The sequence below is a fragment of the Pleurodeles waltl genome, chromosome 11 (genome assembly GCF_031143425.1).
Source record: "Pleurodeles waltl isolate 20211129_DDA chromosome 11, aPleWal1.hap1.20221129, whole genome shotgun sequence".
In the NCBI taxonomy this organism is placed as follows: Eukaryota; Metazoa; Chordata; class Amphibia; order Caudata; family Salamandridae; genus Pleurodeles; species Pleurodeles waltl.
The window spans coordinates 852097295-852111804 of record NC_090450.1 but is presented as its reverse complement, the minus strand read 5'-3'; the positions used below and the strand labels follow the sequence as shown (position 1 = coordinate 852111804).

Here is a 14510-nt window from a genome sequence, read left to right as displayed (position 1 = left end):
GTTCATCTCCCATTGATCACCCAGCTCCAGGAGACAAGGGCGTGCAGAGAGGGCAAAACATATTTGATACTCACCCAGCAGTTGTGGATTATTAGATTTATATATTTAATCATGCACTGATGTATGAACCCTTTTCTGTAGGCTTTTCTTAACAGACAAAGTGGGATGCTTTGCTATCTCATCGTCTGCTATGCAAAGAACATCGGTGGCCTTATATTTACTTTTTATCCTGAAAATCCCAGTACATTGCAAACACAAATAAATGTTAATTTTGTTTCCATTAATAAAAAGTAACAGACAGGCATGGACACACAGAAGCATTGGTCTATCAGCCTGTAATGAAAAATAGATCCCATTTGTATATTTATACTTCTTTTGTCAGTCAATCAATGTATGTTGTGTGATGGGACCCATCTGGATCCTTTATTAGTGAGAGCTTTAGTTCCAAATTTGTACAGACTGGCTTTGCACCCTAGTCTGTTTAATAGCATCTTCCATGTAGAAGGAATCACTTTCTGCCTGAAACCAGAGTGAAAATAAAGATACAACTGCATTGACTCATCCTAGCTGACATCAGAAAAATTGAGTCACTTTAGAATTAAACAACACCTCAATCCTTAGAAGGGGTTAAGGTTTATTTAGGTGGAATCCTAGGTTTTCATATCACTTACTATTTCAGGAAGCCCTAGCCCAGAATATCTGCAGAGATGGTCATGCAGAAAAAGATGTGAGTTCAATTGGCAATATACTGGCTTCCATTAATACTCATTCCCCTTCCACAAACAACCCATTTATAAAAATGTTTTGGCAATGAATGCAGGTGACAAACAGAAAAGGCTGGAATACGCGGTTAGCTGGAATTATGAACCTACCCATAATGTATATTGATCTTCAAAATTATTGCTCATTAATAGGAGTTTCTACATAGGTCTCACATTGTTTGATTCTCTTCTATAAATCTAATTACTGCAGAAAGAATGGTCCCTAATTTAGAGATTAAAAAATATATATAGGCATACGGGAGAACAATCATACCTATATGCAAAGTCCAATCAACACACAATATATTTTATTAGCAATTAAATGACACAAAGAAATGTAAGTGAGAAAATATGTTCCATAAGAGCAGACTCAGGCTAATATGTGACAAAAATAAATACATCTGATAAATCACAATTCAACAAAGAGAATACATAGCCCTTATACATGTAATGAGCAATTCGCATGAGGTCAATGCACCAAAGTCAATGACATTTCAATCCTTTTAGCAATACCAGGATCATCATCCGCACTAAAATAAAACTAAGCCTGAGGGCACTGAACATGCAAGGGAAACTACATTAATATGGACTGACAATGAGCAGTAAAAAAGTTCAAAAAGCGCTGCCACCATAATAGTAGGACATGATCAATAAACTAAATAGAAAGACAGAGGTGAAAATAAAACCATCATGTCAAACCATGAGGAGAATCAGGATCAGGCAATGCCGATGTTGAAAGGACAGGCTCTTCTGTAAATCATCATCAGGGGTATAAAGGATTACTAAAATGTAAAACTGACTGATTTTTTTGGCCTCAAAGAGCAATTGGTAAGTCAGATGTGCACAGATTATGTTACAGATGGTGGACCAAGCATGCCCAGACTTGAAAATATAAATTTGATATAAAGATAAATAGGCTGCAAATATTTAAATCATTAATACCCATTAAATCTAATGAATTGCCTAGTGTATGGACCCCAGGTACAATAAAATGACAGGCGAAAGAGACTATCAGTGTGTTGGTGGAGACATTGTTATTTAGATCTCTGTTGCTCCCTAGTTATGTGTGTGCTATCTAAACTCCATTGCTGTGAGCAAGGAGCCATTGCTCCGAAACGCGTCAGGATTATTTTAATTCAATAAATCACGTTCTCTTCGACTTGGAATCACGGCCTGTTGATCTTTGTCATGGGACATCTGTCCCCGTGAGGTTTTGACAATGTCTTGATGTTTATATGAGGGGACGCCGCCCTGCTGTGATTCACCATTAGAATAAGTGGCTGGAGCGAAGGCGAAACTATAGTTTTGTATAAATATATATATATATATATATATATATATCAAAGGGTCGTCTGTTTCGCTGGTGGTGCCCGGTGCGACAATAATTTTGGCTCCTCCCTCATGACCTCCTCCTCCTCGGATTCTATCATCAGCACCTTGCAAAAGTGTCCCTCATCTCTCCATAGCCCCTCTCTCACATGCATTTAATTTGCTTTAAAGCACTGTTAAAGCCTGGCTTTACTAATACGAATGCCTATCCTCCCAAACCAACCCTTTTTGGCAACAGTAGGAGTAGATAAAGACTGAAGAAAAAAATATAACAACGCATTAACCTATTTTATGCAGTTTGCATGCAGCTCTTTCATGACAGAGATTTTAACGGTCTATATTAGGGTTTATCTTATAAACTTCAATAACAAAGGGGTCTCTGTGACAAAAACAGTAATTTACTCAGCTATCCATATAAAATACAGATCTGTGATCTGCACAGTACTTTATGATAAGTCAAAACTGTCACTGGGCGAAACTGTGATCTCGCTCTCTAGCAGGAACAATAATCACAAGAGGTATCTTGACATTTTTAATGCTGCCTGAAAGCTGGTCGCCCTAGGAACTGCAGGTGTTTAAGTTAGTGGTAAACAGAGTACCCTCCTCTGAGGTCAGTGCCCCCTCCCCAGGTCAGTGTCCCCTCCCCAGGTCGCCAGTCCCACTGCCCTAAAGCCTGCCCTGCATATGTACATCCTTAAGGGATATGTTGCAACTATACGTATTTTAAAAGCTTTACCACTGTCATCCTGCAGCCAAATCATAATGAGTGTAATCAATGTTATTTTTTTAAGATCTGGCACTAGCCAAATCCTTTTGATTTTCTTAAAGTTATATGTGTAATATATTCATAAGGGTTTTCAGCCCACCCTCCTTGTTCCCTGGTCTATTGTTGCATCATTCACATTTTTCTTCTGTGTGTTTATCCACACACAAAGTTGTTTCCTTACGTGCCAGGGACTACTACTGCCATGTGCGATCTTTGAGACCAAAAAATGTTTTTGCTTTCTGCCAATGTTGTTTTTGAGACAGATAAGGGCCCAGCAGCATTCTCAACAATGTTAACCAAAAACCATGACAAGATAAGAAATGACAGAGCCAAAAGGCTGGTGCAAAACGCAGATCTATTGGCTTTGTCAGTACTTATTTAAAAGAGCATGGGCAATGAAATCTAAAAAACAATGCTCACATCTGTCATATGTTCTAAAATTCTGGTTGATGGGTCATGAATCTGAAAAATCATAATAGATGCTACTCTTTGATTCTTCTTTGATCAAAGTTACAAAGTTGAAGTAACAAGGACTTAATTCATACATGCTAGATGGGTTGAAAAGACATCTCTTTGTACACCTAGGCATTTGAATATTGCAAATAGAGCTTGTGAAAAGTAATTTAAATTGCCTGATTTATTATTCTGAATTCACTGTTGTGGGTAAAGGGCTGATATGTTTCAATATTGGGGCTGCTACCTATCATAAGAGGGAAACTTAACAAGAGAGAAATACATCAGGAGAGAGATTTTCTAGAGCCACAATTTTGAATGAGCAAATCCAGTCCTCTGGTTATGCCTTAATCTAGGATGAAAACTGATTAGAAACAGATAATGGTGCAAGGCGTGTGCATAGAGGTTTAGGTGCATAGTTTGTTTACACTGAACACATAATGAAGAAATTGTTCTCCCACTACATTGATTACGATAACATTAAAATTATGAAAACTGCTCGGATTTTCTGTTTCTAGACAGATACTTTGAAGAAAATACCCCATCAATACCATCTCCTGACCCAAATGTTGAAGCAGGCAGTGTGTTTGTGAAACATGCACAGGGATTAAAAACTAATTTTGTCATTGCCACTGGAGCCTCTACCACCCTATCTTCTTTCATCCTGTGACCAAACTAGGATTTAGGAAACAGGATTTTTACCCTTGCATGACAATTATCACACCCTTTATGTAAACATTAGAATACCTGGAGAAGAGAATGGGAAGCTGAGCAACATGAACTACTTTATATCCAAGGAATAATCAATAGGTTTCATTTATCATATGTAAGACTGACGGTTTCTCTGACCCTACCTGAATAAAACATGGTAATTGCGAGGAAATGAATCAATGTACTGTTTAAATCATGAACATGTGTTCAGCCTGGCATCTCTGCATGTTCGTAGTATATTAAATAAAAGCAAATGATTTACGGAAAGAGAGATCTACGTTTCAGTAACACTTATATTTAAATGAATTGGAAGATGCTGACTCTTGACAGTCATTCTGAATATATTAACATAAGAGACATCATAGTAGAAAGTGAGGAAACAGACACTGTTAAAAAAAAGATTTTCCCTGGGTATTACCAGATACTCTAAGATTAGTACGATAATAGCAGAAACCTCATATTAAAGGACAGCCAACAACTAAATTATATACTGCTTGTAACCCCTAGAGGATTTACGTGGGTGATAAAACAAAAAAGAAAGAAAAAAGGTCTGATTCTCAGTATTTAAATATATATTTAACACACATTTGGCAGGAAGATTGGTCCTTAATCAGATTTCCCACCTTTCTGTGGAATATTATACATTCTGACAACAAAGGTTTTGGTTAGTGTTAGTAGGGAATCTTTATCAGCTGAAAAGGAAAAAATAATAAGTAAATATATAAATAAATGTTAACATCAAAAACAACAAAAAATTTTTTTTCATTTAATCTATATATGACAATAAATGTATGTCTTTCACATTACATACATATGTACAAAGTAAATACACCTTAATTACATCACATATAAGTGGATGAGTGGGTGTATATGGCTTTAGGAATCTTTCTATCAAAACACGTCACAGTATGTAACTCGGAATATAGGGAGAGTACAGAGAGAGATAGTGAATGTATATTAATGTATACATGAAAAGTATGCATCTCAAGGTATGGAGATGAATTTGTTGTCATATAAGTGTGCCTGTACATGAAAATATACTTCCTTTTATAACCAGATACATTGATATGGAGGACAACAGCTTTGTCTATTTATACATGTTTACATCAGAACATGTAGTTATTGCTTCTTCTATGAACATTTGGCTGTATATATAAAGTAGTGTCATGTCTGTATATATGTATGCATGCATATGTGGACAGTTTGCATCAGGGTCCCGGGCCCAGAAGGACCACACCTTCTAGGCACACCGGCAGGAGGAGGCCATCAACGACGCTCTGCTGCGCCCGAAGGTGAATAATTAAAGACTCGCGCTTCTGCTGCGCGGAACACTCTGCAGTTTGACTCAGGTGTCACAAGCACAGAAGGACCATACCTCCCAGGCACACCGGCGGGAGGAGGTCTCCAATGATGCTCTGCCGCACCCGTAGGTGCATAAATTAAGGCTTGGGTTTCCGCTGTGCGGAACACTCTGCATTTTGCCTCAGGGGTCACGGGCCGAGAAGGACCACACCTCCCAGGCACACCGGCAGGAGGAGGCCACCAATGATGCTCTGCCACGCCCAAAGGCACTTAAATTAAGACTTGCGCTTCTGACACACGGAACGCACGCGGGACGTGCCCAGGCGAAGACTGGGCCAAGAGCAGACCCGTCTGTGCCCCTCTGTGGCAGGCCGAGGCTGGGCGGGCCTGCCCTCTTGGTTTTGGTTGTTATTACTCCCGCCCATTTTTAATGTTGTGTGGTTTAAGCAAAGAGGTGGGCCTGTTTTCCTTATTTTTCTGCTCTTATCTTTGTAGAGGTGTATCGAGGTCTCCAGAGCCTTGGGGTAACAATAATGGTAAAGCGCAAATTGCAAGAGAGTAAGGTAGTATCCCCAAAGCTCCAAAAGGGAACTACAATTGACTCTTTCTTAACCCGGGCCATGGGTGTGATTGCAAGAGAAATTGACTTGGCTGAGAGGAGGCTATCAATGGAGCCGGGGGAGGGCCCAAGTGGCTTGGCCGCAGTTTCAAGCTCCCTCCTCCATCCTATAGGGTCCCCTGACAATCTGTCTTTGGGGCTCCATGATGATACCCACCCAAGTGAGGTAGTAGTTGGGACGGAGAATCTGGAGGACTCATTAGTTCAGGCCCCTACAACCAAAGCGAGTGCCTCTGGAGTAAAAAAGGAAGTGACAGTCCAAGCAATCAGTGACAATAGAATCTATGAGTAGTAAGGTGGCAGTCCTGGGTGGTAGCCAGGACTGGGATCATATTTTGGATAAATTTAAACACATTGTTGAGCAGTGTCTGGCTCCTGTACTAGAAAGGTTATCTAAATTGGGGATGTCGATCTCTGCCTTGAGCAGGCCAGATTCTGCTGTGACCACACATGGGACCCCTGGTTTGGAGGAAAGAATGTGTGAGGATAGTCGCTCACGGGGAGAGGCCGTTAGTAAACCTGAGCTTATGGAGGGGGTGTTCTTTTTTTGGAGTCCTGACTACAGCTCTACCCAATGTCCAATCCTCCCAATTTCGTGCCTCAGGGTCTTCGTTAGGTAATGTAAAGGGCCCTCTGTCCCGCGATGTTGGGAGGGAAATGGTGAACCAGGGGCAATCCATAGACGGGGTCCCTAGAAATAACATTGGCAAGGATGTTTGAAATGCACCATCTAGGAGATTGCCCTGTTTGAATCTGTTGCTCGAATGCTGCCTATATGTGGCAGTATTGGCTGGAGTTCCCCCTCTTGAGTCTTCTCAGGTTGAGACAACTGAAAACCTGCAGAACAAGGTAGGTCATTGGTTGAGTCAAAATGCAACTTTTCACCCTCTGGAATCGAGGAATATTATTTGTGCGAAGAGTTGAGTGGATTGGTCATCAACTGCAGAACACCTGAAATGGCGGGGAGGTTGATTTTTACTCCCAGGCAACCATTTAAAATGGGACCTGGCATCAGGATTTTGCCATTAGGATTTTTCTATAAGCCCACAACCCTATTTTCAGCTAGGGGTTTTAATTATCTGGAGCAGAGATCAAGGCTGTGCCCTATCCTCACTATACCTACCAGAAATAGATTCACCACCTTGTCTGACCTCTAATAACAACCCTGGATGACACCAAAAGAAATGAGTATCTGGCGCTGCCTGTCAAAGTTTATTATATATCACTGGTGGTGCACTTAAACGGAGGTAATCCAAAACTCCTTACATACAGCGATGAATCACTGATAACAATATAAGTTTATATGAGGCACACAACCAAACATTGAATCTGTTGTCTGTCAATGTACATATCATTCCAAAATTCAGAAAGCGAAAAACCATATCCACAGTTCTTCAATTTTTATTGTCGATGTTTCAAGGAGAACCAATATTCATGTCTTCAATTCTTCAATTTTCCAGCTATTAATTGTAGATGACCAAAAGGAACTCGCCCGCCAACACGTGTTTCGTCAGGGGTTTACCCCACGACTTCATCAGGGCTGTCTGCTTCTAGTCCGAATTTTAATTGCTTCCTCTTTAGTAAATCATAATCGGTTATCGATTCCAGCGTTGAGAACAGTGAAAAAAACAAAGCATCCAATATCTCTCTAAACTCCTTCTTGGCATCCCAGGCCCAATTGCATACCCCACATTGACCACATTTGTAGAAACCCTTATTCTTTTCTGTTAGTCAATTATCTGTGTTTAATGGACGAGAATAGCTAGTACATACAAAGTTCGTTAAAGATTTCCCTTTACGAAAAGAATTGTCTGATTTGCATGATATGAACTCTGCTAGTGTTTCATCCTGTCTTAAGATATTCCAATGTCGCATCAATGACTTCCTCAATATATCAGAAGATATTGAATAATCCATAACTATAGCTACTCTATCGTTGTGTCTACCTTTGTTCTTTCGAGTTTTTAGCATCACGTACCTACTGATTTTACCAACCTTTCGTGTGGCATTCGGAATCACCCTTGTATGATATCCTCTTTGACTAAACCGTTGTCTCATATCTTGTATACATATGTCAAAATCCTCAGTTCTACTGCAATTGCATCTTGTCTTTAACATTTCACCATACGGGATGGCATCTATCTGGTGTTTAGGATGTGCACTCGTAGCGTAGAGTATGGCATTACATGAAGTAGGTTTTCTGTATAATTTGCTATGAATTTTGTTCTCTGATATAAACAATTCCACATCCAAAATTTCAATCTTTTCCATGCTATAATGGTATGTGAATCTAATATGAGCATCGTTATTGTTTAAATAGTTACAAAATTATTCCAATTGTGAAGGTGTTCCTGTCCAATCATGAGACAATCATCTATGTACCTACCCCAGTACAGGATGTGAGTTTGCCTTGTCTGTCCTCAGTGAAATCGACTGACAAATTATTCCTTTGCCTACAGGGGTCCTCGGCTGGGGCTAAGTCTGATGTTTGTGGCTCACAGGAGGGAAATACCACATGCACAACTAGGAAACTTAGTTGCCTCGAGTGGAATTGTGCTTGTCTGGGGAATAAAATCTCTGACCCCCAGTGGATTATGTTTATTTACCAGTATGATGTCGTATTACTTCAAGAAACGTGGGTACAGGAGTTGTTTTATGTGGAGGGTTTTGAGACCCATATTGTACCAGCAACTCCCTGACAAGGTTCAAGAGCTAGTGGAAGCCTGGCTCTACTATTCCGAGTTTCCGCACAGCTGCAAGTTGTTCCAATTCCTCTTAGGCACAGTGGAATACAGATATTTTGGGTTGTGGCATCTGCAGATTTTCATTTTTTTGTCGTAAATTTGTATAATTTAGTTTGTCATATGGGGTGTCAGAGTAGGATTTTATTCTAAGCACTTTCGACCCTGGAAGAAAGGGCTGCCGATAGGTTGGGTTGTTTTAATGTTTTTTTAGCAGGGGATTTTAATGCTAAGATAGGAGCGGTTCTTCTGGATGCAGATCTCCTTCTTATGGAAGAAGGGGTATTGCCCGGAGAGCCCCTGACCCCAGAGCTAACCTGTTGATTACCTAAGTGAGTCGTGCCGGCCTCTGTAATGTGCTGGCGAGAGTGGCAAGCTGCGATTTATACAAACCCACATTTGTTGGGTGGGGAAAGGGGACCACAATTGATTATATTTTTATCTTCAGCAGGTTTGCTGATTTTGTTTACCAAGGGGCAGATTCATGGCCAATTGCAAAGTGATCATAATTCTGTTGATGCCAGAATGGTTATTGCCACTTTAGGGATTATGAACTTGACTCCAGATGTGTCTGGGCTGACCCCAAAAGATCAGGCCAGGAGGCTCAGCTGGTGGAAAACTTCGATCCCTATTTTATTGGGAGAGGTTGGTAAGAGATGCAGGAATTTGCTTTTTAGCCCCCTCTTACTATTTGAGGCCCCACCACTTGTTATTTTGGCAGATTTTCAGTTTTTGAATAGCATCCTTAGATCCATTATGTTGGATCTGCAAGGGCTGCTAGGGAATCATAAAGAGGGATGGTTTGATAAAAATTGCTGCAGTGCTAATAAGCACCTAAATAAAGCCCTTAAGGAGAAGCCAAGGAACCCCCAATCTATCAGTGCAGCTAGGGCTGATTATATAGAGGCAATAAACCAAAGGAAGCAGTGCCTCACAGAATAGAAGTGGGAGCAGTTAGTGGGTGCCTGTAAGCTTGGGAATGCGAGGACCTTCTGTAGTATAGTGAATGGGAAGCCTGCTTATCAAGTTTCCCCTGACACTGTAGGGACTACCATACCCGTCCAAAAATGGGTTGCCCGTTTTGAGAGGGTTTACTCACTGGATAGTTTAGCACAACCAGTGGAGGTGGACGCAGCAGTTTCCTTCCCCTTGGGCTTAAAGTTTAATTTGGAAGAAGTTCAGGATGCCATCTTGGGAAGCCCCTCTAAACAAAGTCCTGATGGAGTTCCTATGGATTTACATAAGGAAAATGTTGCCATGTGGGCCCCATAATTGACTAATGTGCTTAATGCTGCTATGCAAATCGGTATCCCTAGGTCATGGAAGTCAGCAGTAATAGTGCTGTTTTTTAAAGCAGTTTGTAGGCAAGATCCAGCGTGTTATCACCATATTTCTTTGCTGGACTCCACTGTTAAGATAGTGGGACATATCATCCTTCTTCGTATTGAAGAATGGATACAAGCAAACAATATTATTTGCCCGGCCCAATATGGATTTAGAGAGGGCATAGGTAAAATGGAACAGTGTCTTAATCTCAACCTTCTGGTGGGTAAATATGTGGGGGCCAAGAAGGGTACTGCTTATCTGGATTTTATGGACCATAGCTGTGCCTTTGAAAGGGTTAGTCGATCAAAGCTATGGTCAATTTTGAAAGGCCTTGGTTTGCCCCTACCCTTGGTAAACTGCCTCCGGGTGCCAAAGCTAGATGTCAATGCCTCAGCAAGATTTGGGAAGGCAGGGGAATGCTCTGATGTTTTCAAACTGTCATGGGGTGTTAGGCAGGGATGTATCATGGAGCCAATTTTATTTTTACTATATATAAATGGTCTGAATTTGTACCTAGTCACTCATGGTAAAGACTTTTTAAAAGTCAAAAACAGCCCTGTCCCCTCATTATTTTATGTGGATGATGTACTCATCCTTTCTCAACACTGAATGGTCTTAAAGTTCTGGTGGACCTGTTTGTTGTTTTTATGGGAGACCTGCAACTGGATGTTAATACCTCCAAAATACACTTTACAATATGTGGGAAGTGGAATCCGAAACTTAGGACAATCACAATCAAGGATCCGGTGATAACAAGGGTGACCTCCTGTTCTTATTTGGGGGTCACATTTGATGAGCATTGCACGTGGGCCCAATGTCTTGCAAAACGATATCTGCGCTTTGACCAGTCATGTGGGGTGCTTTCTAGATTTGCTCGATTACCTGGGAGCAAACCCGTTCTACCGCTTTTGCGGATCTACAAGATGAAATGTTTACCTGTACTATTAGGGTGCAGGAATTTGGGGGTACTCTAATTGTAAATCTATTCAGCGTGAAGAAAATCATTTTTGTAGAAAGCTATTAGGGGTGGGACCGGCTAGCCCAAGTTTGTTTATGCATGAGGAGCTGGGTTTGGATTTTGCGGAAGATCATACAAAAATTGCACCTATGTTACTGTGAATGTCAGTCTGGAGTGGGAAAATGGCAACTTTTAAAAGGGAAGTTATTGAGGACTGCCTCAGTTGTGATCTAGGCCACAAAATCCCATGGCTTAACTATATTAGATCTACAGCCTTATTGTTGGGGCGCCCAAAATTATTTTATAATCCTGAATCGTTGAAAAGGGCAAACAAAAAGATTATGAAGGGGCTGCTATTAACGGAGTTTTGTGAAAGTAGAGTAAACCTGGCCTTTGGTAGTCAATCAGCCAGGGCTTTGATGATTTTAAATACTACTCCTGGTCCGGAACCCTATCTTTCCTTTGTCAGAAACCTATGGGAAAGACTTCTTCTCACTAGGTTCAGACTAGGTTCTGTCCGATGCAATTTATGCTTCCCGCCTGGGCAATATGTGGTCTCTGCGATTAAGATTTGTCCTTGCGATAATGTCTTGCCCCAGACCTTAAACTATCTGGTCTTGTTTTGTAGTTTTTATAACCCATTTGGAAGAATATTTCTCCTGCCTGTTCTCAAAGGTAAAGGATTTTATCAATATTGCCCTGCTTTTATATATTTACAAATGTTGACTGAACATATTGTTGTATTGGCAGGCTCTAACGTTTTAAAGAACGCATTATGCAGGAACAAGATTATTAACTTTGGGCCCTACATTTTTGAGGTCTCTTAAAACAATACATAAGATTTCTGTTTAGAACTCACGGCCATGACATGGCAATGCTTTTAATATGTTTGTCTTTTTATTACATGATTTTTTAAAGTTTGTGATGCTTGTATTTTTATGATTATTTTTACAATCGAAATAAAGGAAATTCAATTCAATTCATATGACTACATATTTAGATATGTGAGCATGCCTCTATACATGCATGTTACTTCCAGGTATTTGTTTAAAAATGTATTGCTGTCAGTCTTTATCCAATACCTCCTTCTCCCTGATTCACCTCAAAACTTTCTAACTACTATGAACTCCCAAACATCCTTTTTTAATGTATCCCTCCACAAAATTAACACATATATTACTATTCTACTAACTATTTAACTCTAATCCTTGATTCTGGAGTAGCAAAGTACTTCAACACTTTGTCAGGGGTAATAAGCACGACATAAATGCAATTTACAATTAGAATTAGCTTTAGCTGTGTATGTTTTTCTCTCTATAAATAGGAGACGTGCTGTTTGAGAAAAGCTGTCTGCAGTTTCATGAAAGACAAAATCAAAAGGTTCCCAATAAGAATCTTATCATAATATATAGACATTTCTTTGAAAATGGCTCTTGTTGTTTAATGTCATGATACAACTTCATAGGAGATATGGTAGTATTCCCAGAGAGTTCCATAATCAGCTGCGCCTCTCACCTGTGATCAAGACAGTTTTTCCATCCAGTCTCTTGATGTCCATGCACAATCTCCTGGCCTTCAATCGCCTGAGCAGCAGCACACAGAGCAGGGCCAGCAACACTCCCACCAGGGCATACATGGTGACGCCAAAATCTCAGGCTTCAAGTGCTCTCGGGTAAAAAAATCAACCAAAATAGCAACCTGTGACCCCCAGGCCAGACATTTCCATAACGTTTAATCGTCCATAGAGGCTGACGTTCAACCTGTGAGGCTAAGGTCCGATGAATACATTTTAAACTGTATGAAAAAAATGTACGGTCTGGCCCGCAACTCAGAGTGGGAAGCAGGAAAGTATACACAGATGAAGGACACTTGGTCACTGCATGGCTTAGTTACCACATGGGGACACAGGCAGGCTTTGCATCTTTATAGTGCTGCACAGTCCTCAATATTTGTATCAGCAAAACGCATCACTGGCCCACATCATTCGAAATTGATGCTTCAAACCTCAGTCGCGCTATCCCTATAGGGTTATACCACTATTAGTCACTGGATCTCCACCCCGTCTCAGTACTCAGTTAATGCGTCTCTAAAACTGCACATTCAGTCTTTTTCCACCGAACTGCACATGCCCCCGTGCAACTTTAGAAAGTTGTCCATGCCTTGGTTATTGAATCTTTATGGGGCAACACTTGCCACAATCGCAGTAAATGCGACAGTCGCTGTAGCTCTAGAATGATACAATGGACCTTCACGTAGTGTTGAAGGCTTGCTACTGTATCCTTTCGGAGCTGCACGTGCTACAGTCACTGCACTCGACACTGTTACTGAGACACCCGAGAGGTGCACATGCATGAATATTCGTTCTTTACAGGGATGTTTATGCCTTCGCTACTGTATCTCTCTAGGGAGCTGCACCTGGCGCAGTCTCTGCAGCCTTAACAGTGACTGTACATTACAAAGATGCACGTTACTCTTCACTACATCTCTACGTGCGTTACTTACTGCGTCTCTCCAGCGTTGCACGACTCGCTGACTTTTAAAGACAAGGCATGTACCTGCATAGGGCCACACAAACCACAGCGAACCTTGAAAGGGCTGTTTCTGTATTGCCAGTCAGTGTTTCTATATATGTGCATAAAACAGTCACACTGGCTGCAGCTCTACGCTTGCCGGTGTCACTGTTCTTAATGGCGTTGCATCGGACTCAGCCTTCTGTAAATGTGCAGCGTCTTGCAGCTCTATAGCCACTATATCCTATTAAGCTACAAGGGACAGCTCACTCTCAACCATCCACACCGCTCTCTATACTTCACTTACAACCAATCAGCATCCCACTGTTGGAGCGACACCAGCTGCAGTTTACAAGGGAATAGTTAGTAGGTTTTAAGTAATGTATTTTATATAATATTTGTATTCTCCTGCTCTTCGTACAGTTTCGGAAAATAGGCAGGTGTATAATTTCCAGTAATCTCCGGTATACGCGATCCTGTGCTCTTCGGCCGTCTTCGGAAAGTAAACCCCGCCCTTGCGTGCCCAGACAGAAGCAGCAGATCTCCAAATTAGTTTGTTGCAGAGATTATCATTCGTGGCGTTTTTATTTTTGATGCTTTTGCGGCGCTTTCAATTTCCGTTTCTAAATCCTTTGAACATATCGTTACAAATGTTTATATATTGTTGGATAGCTGAGTAAGGAATACGGAAACTACAGATACCCAACGGTGCATAGTAACTGTATTTTCGACAGACTCGAAGGGATTTGGTCTTTTTGGGGCGTGTCAAGAAGGAAGGAAGACTAGAGCGCGGTATTTGGAGGTTGATAGCGGCCATGTTAGACGAAGAGACGCTTTGTTTTTTTTAGTCTGAAAGATAGGAGGAAAGGATTGTACTTGTATCCAGGACACACGTCGAGGGAGGACCCGTGTATACGGAGTCGTCCCACTTTTTTTTTTTTAGAGAGGGGACGCCGTTCCTCTTTGACCAAGACCGAGGGAAGTTCGTAGCTGTGGCACAAAATAAATAACTGGGAGAATGTATTTCCCCCATT

General features: G+C 41.0%; 1 protein-coding gene across 1 annotated transcript in view; it reads right to left on the bottom strand.

Annotated features, from left to right (window-relative positions):
• The window catches only part of LOC138266196 (retinol dehydrogenase 12-like), a 51891-nt gene extending 37683 nt beyond the window's left edge, over positions 1-14208 (bottom strand). Inside the window, exon 1 of the mRNA XM_069214682.1 lies at positions 12482-14208. Within this exon, the coding sequence (XP_069070783.1) occupies positions 12482-12602 (121 nt within the window). The 5' untranslated portion in view covers positions 12603-14208. The remainder of the gene's footprint in view (positions 1-12481) is intronic.
• Between the last annotated feature and the right edge of the window lie 302 nt (positions 14209-14510).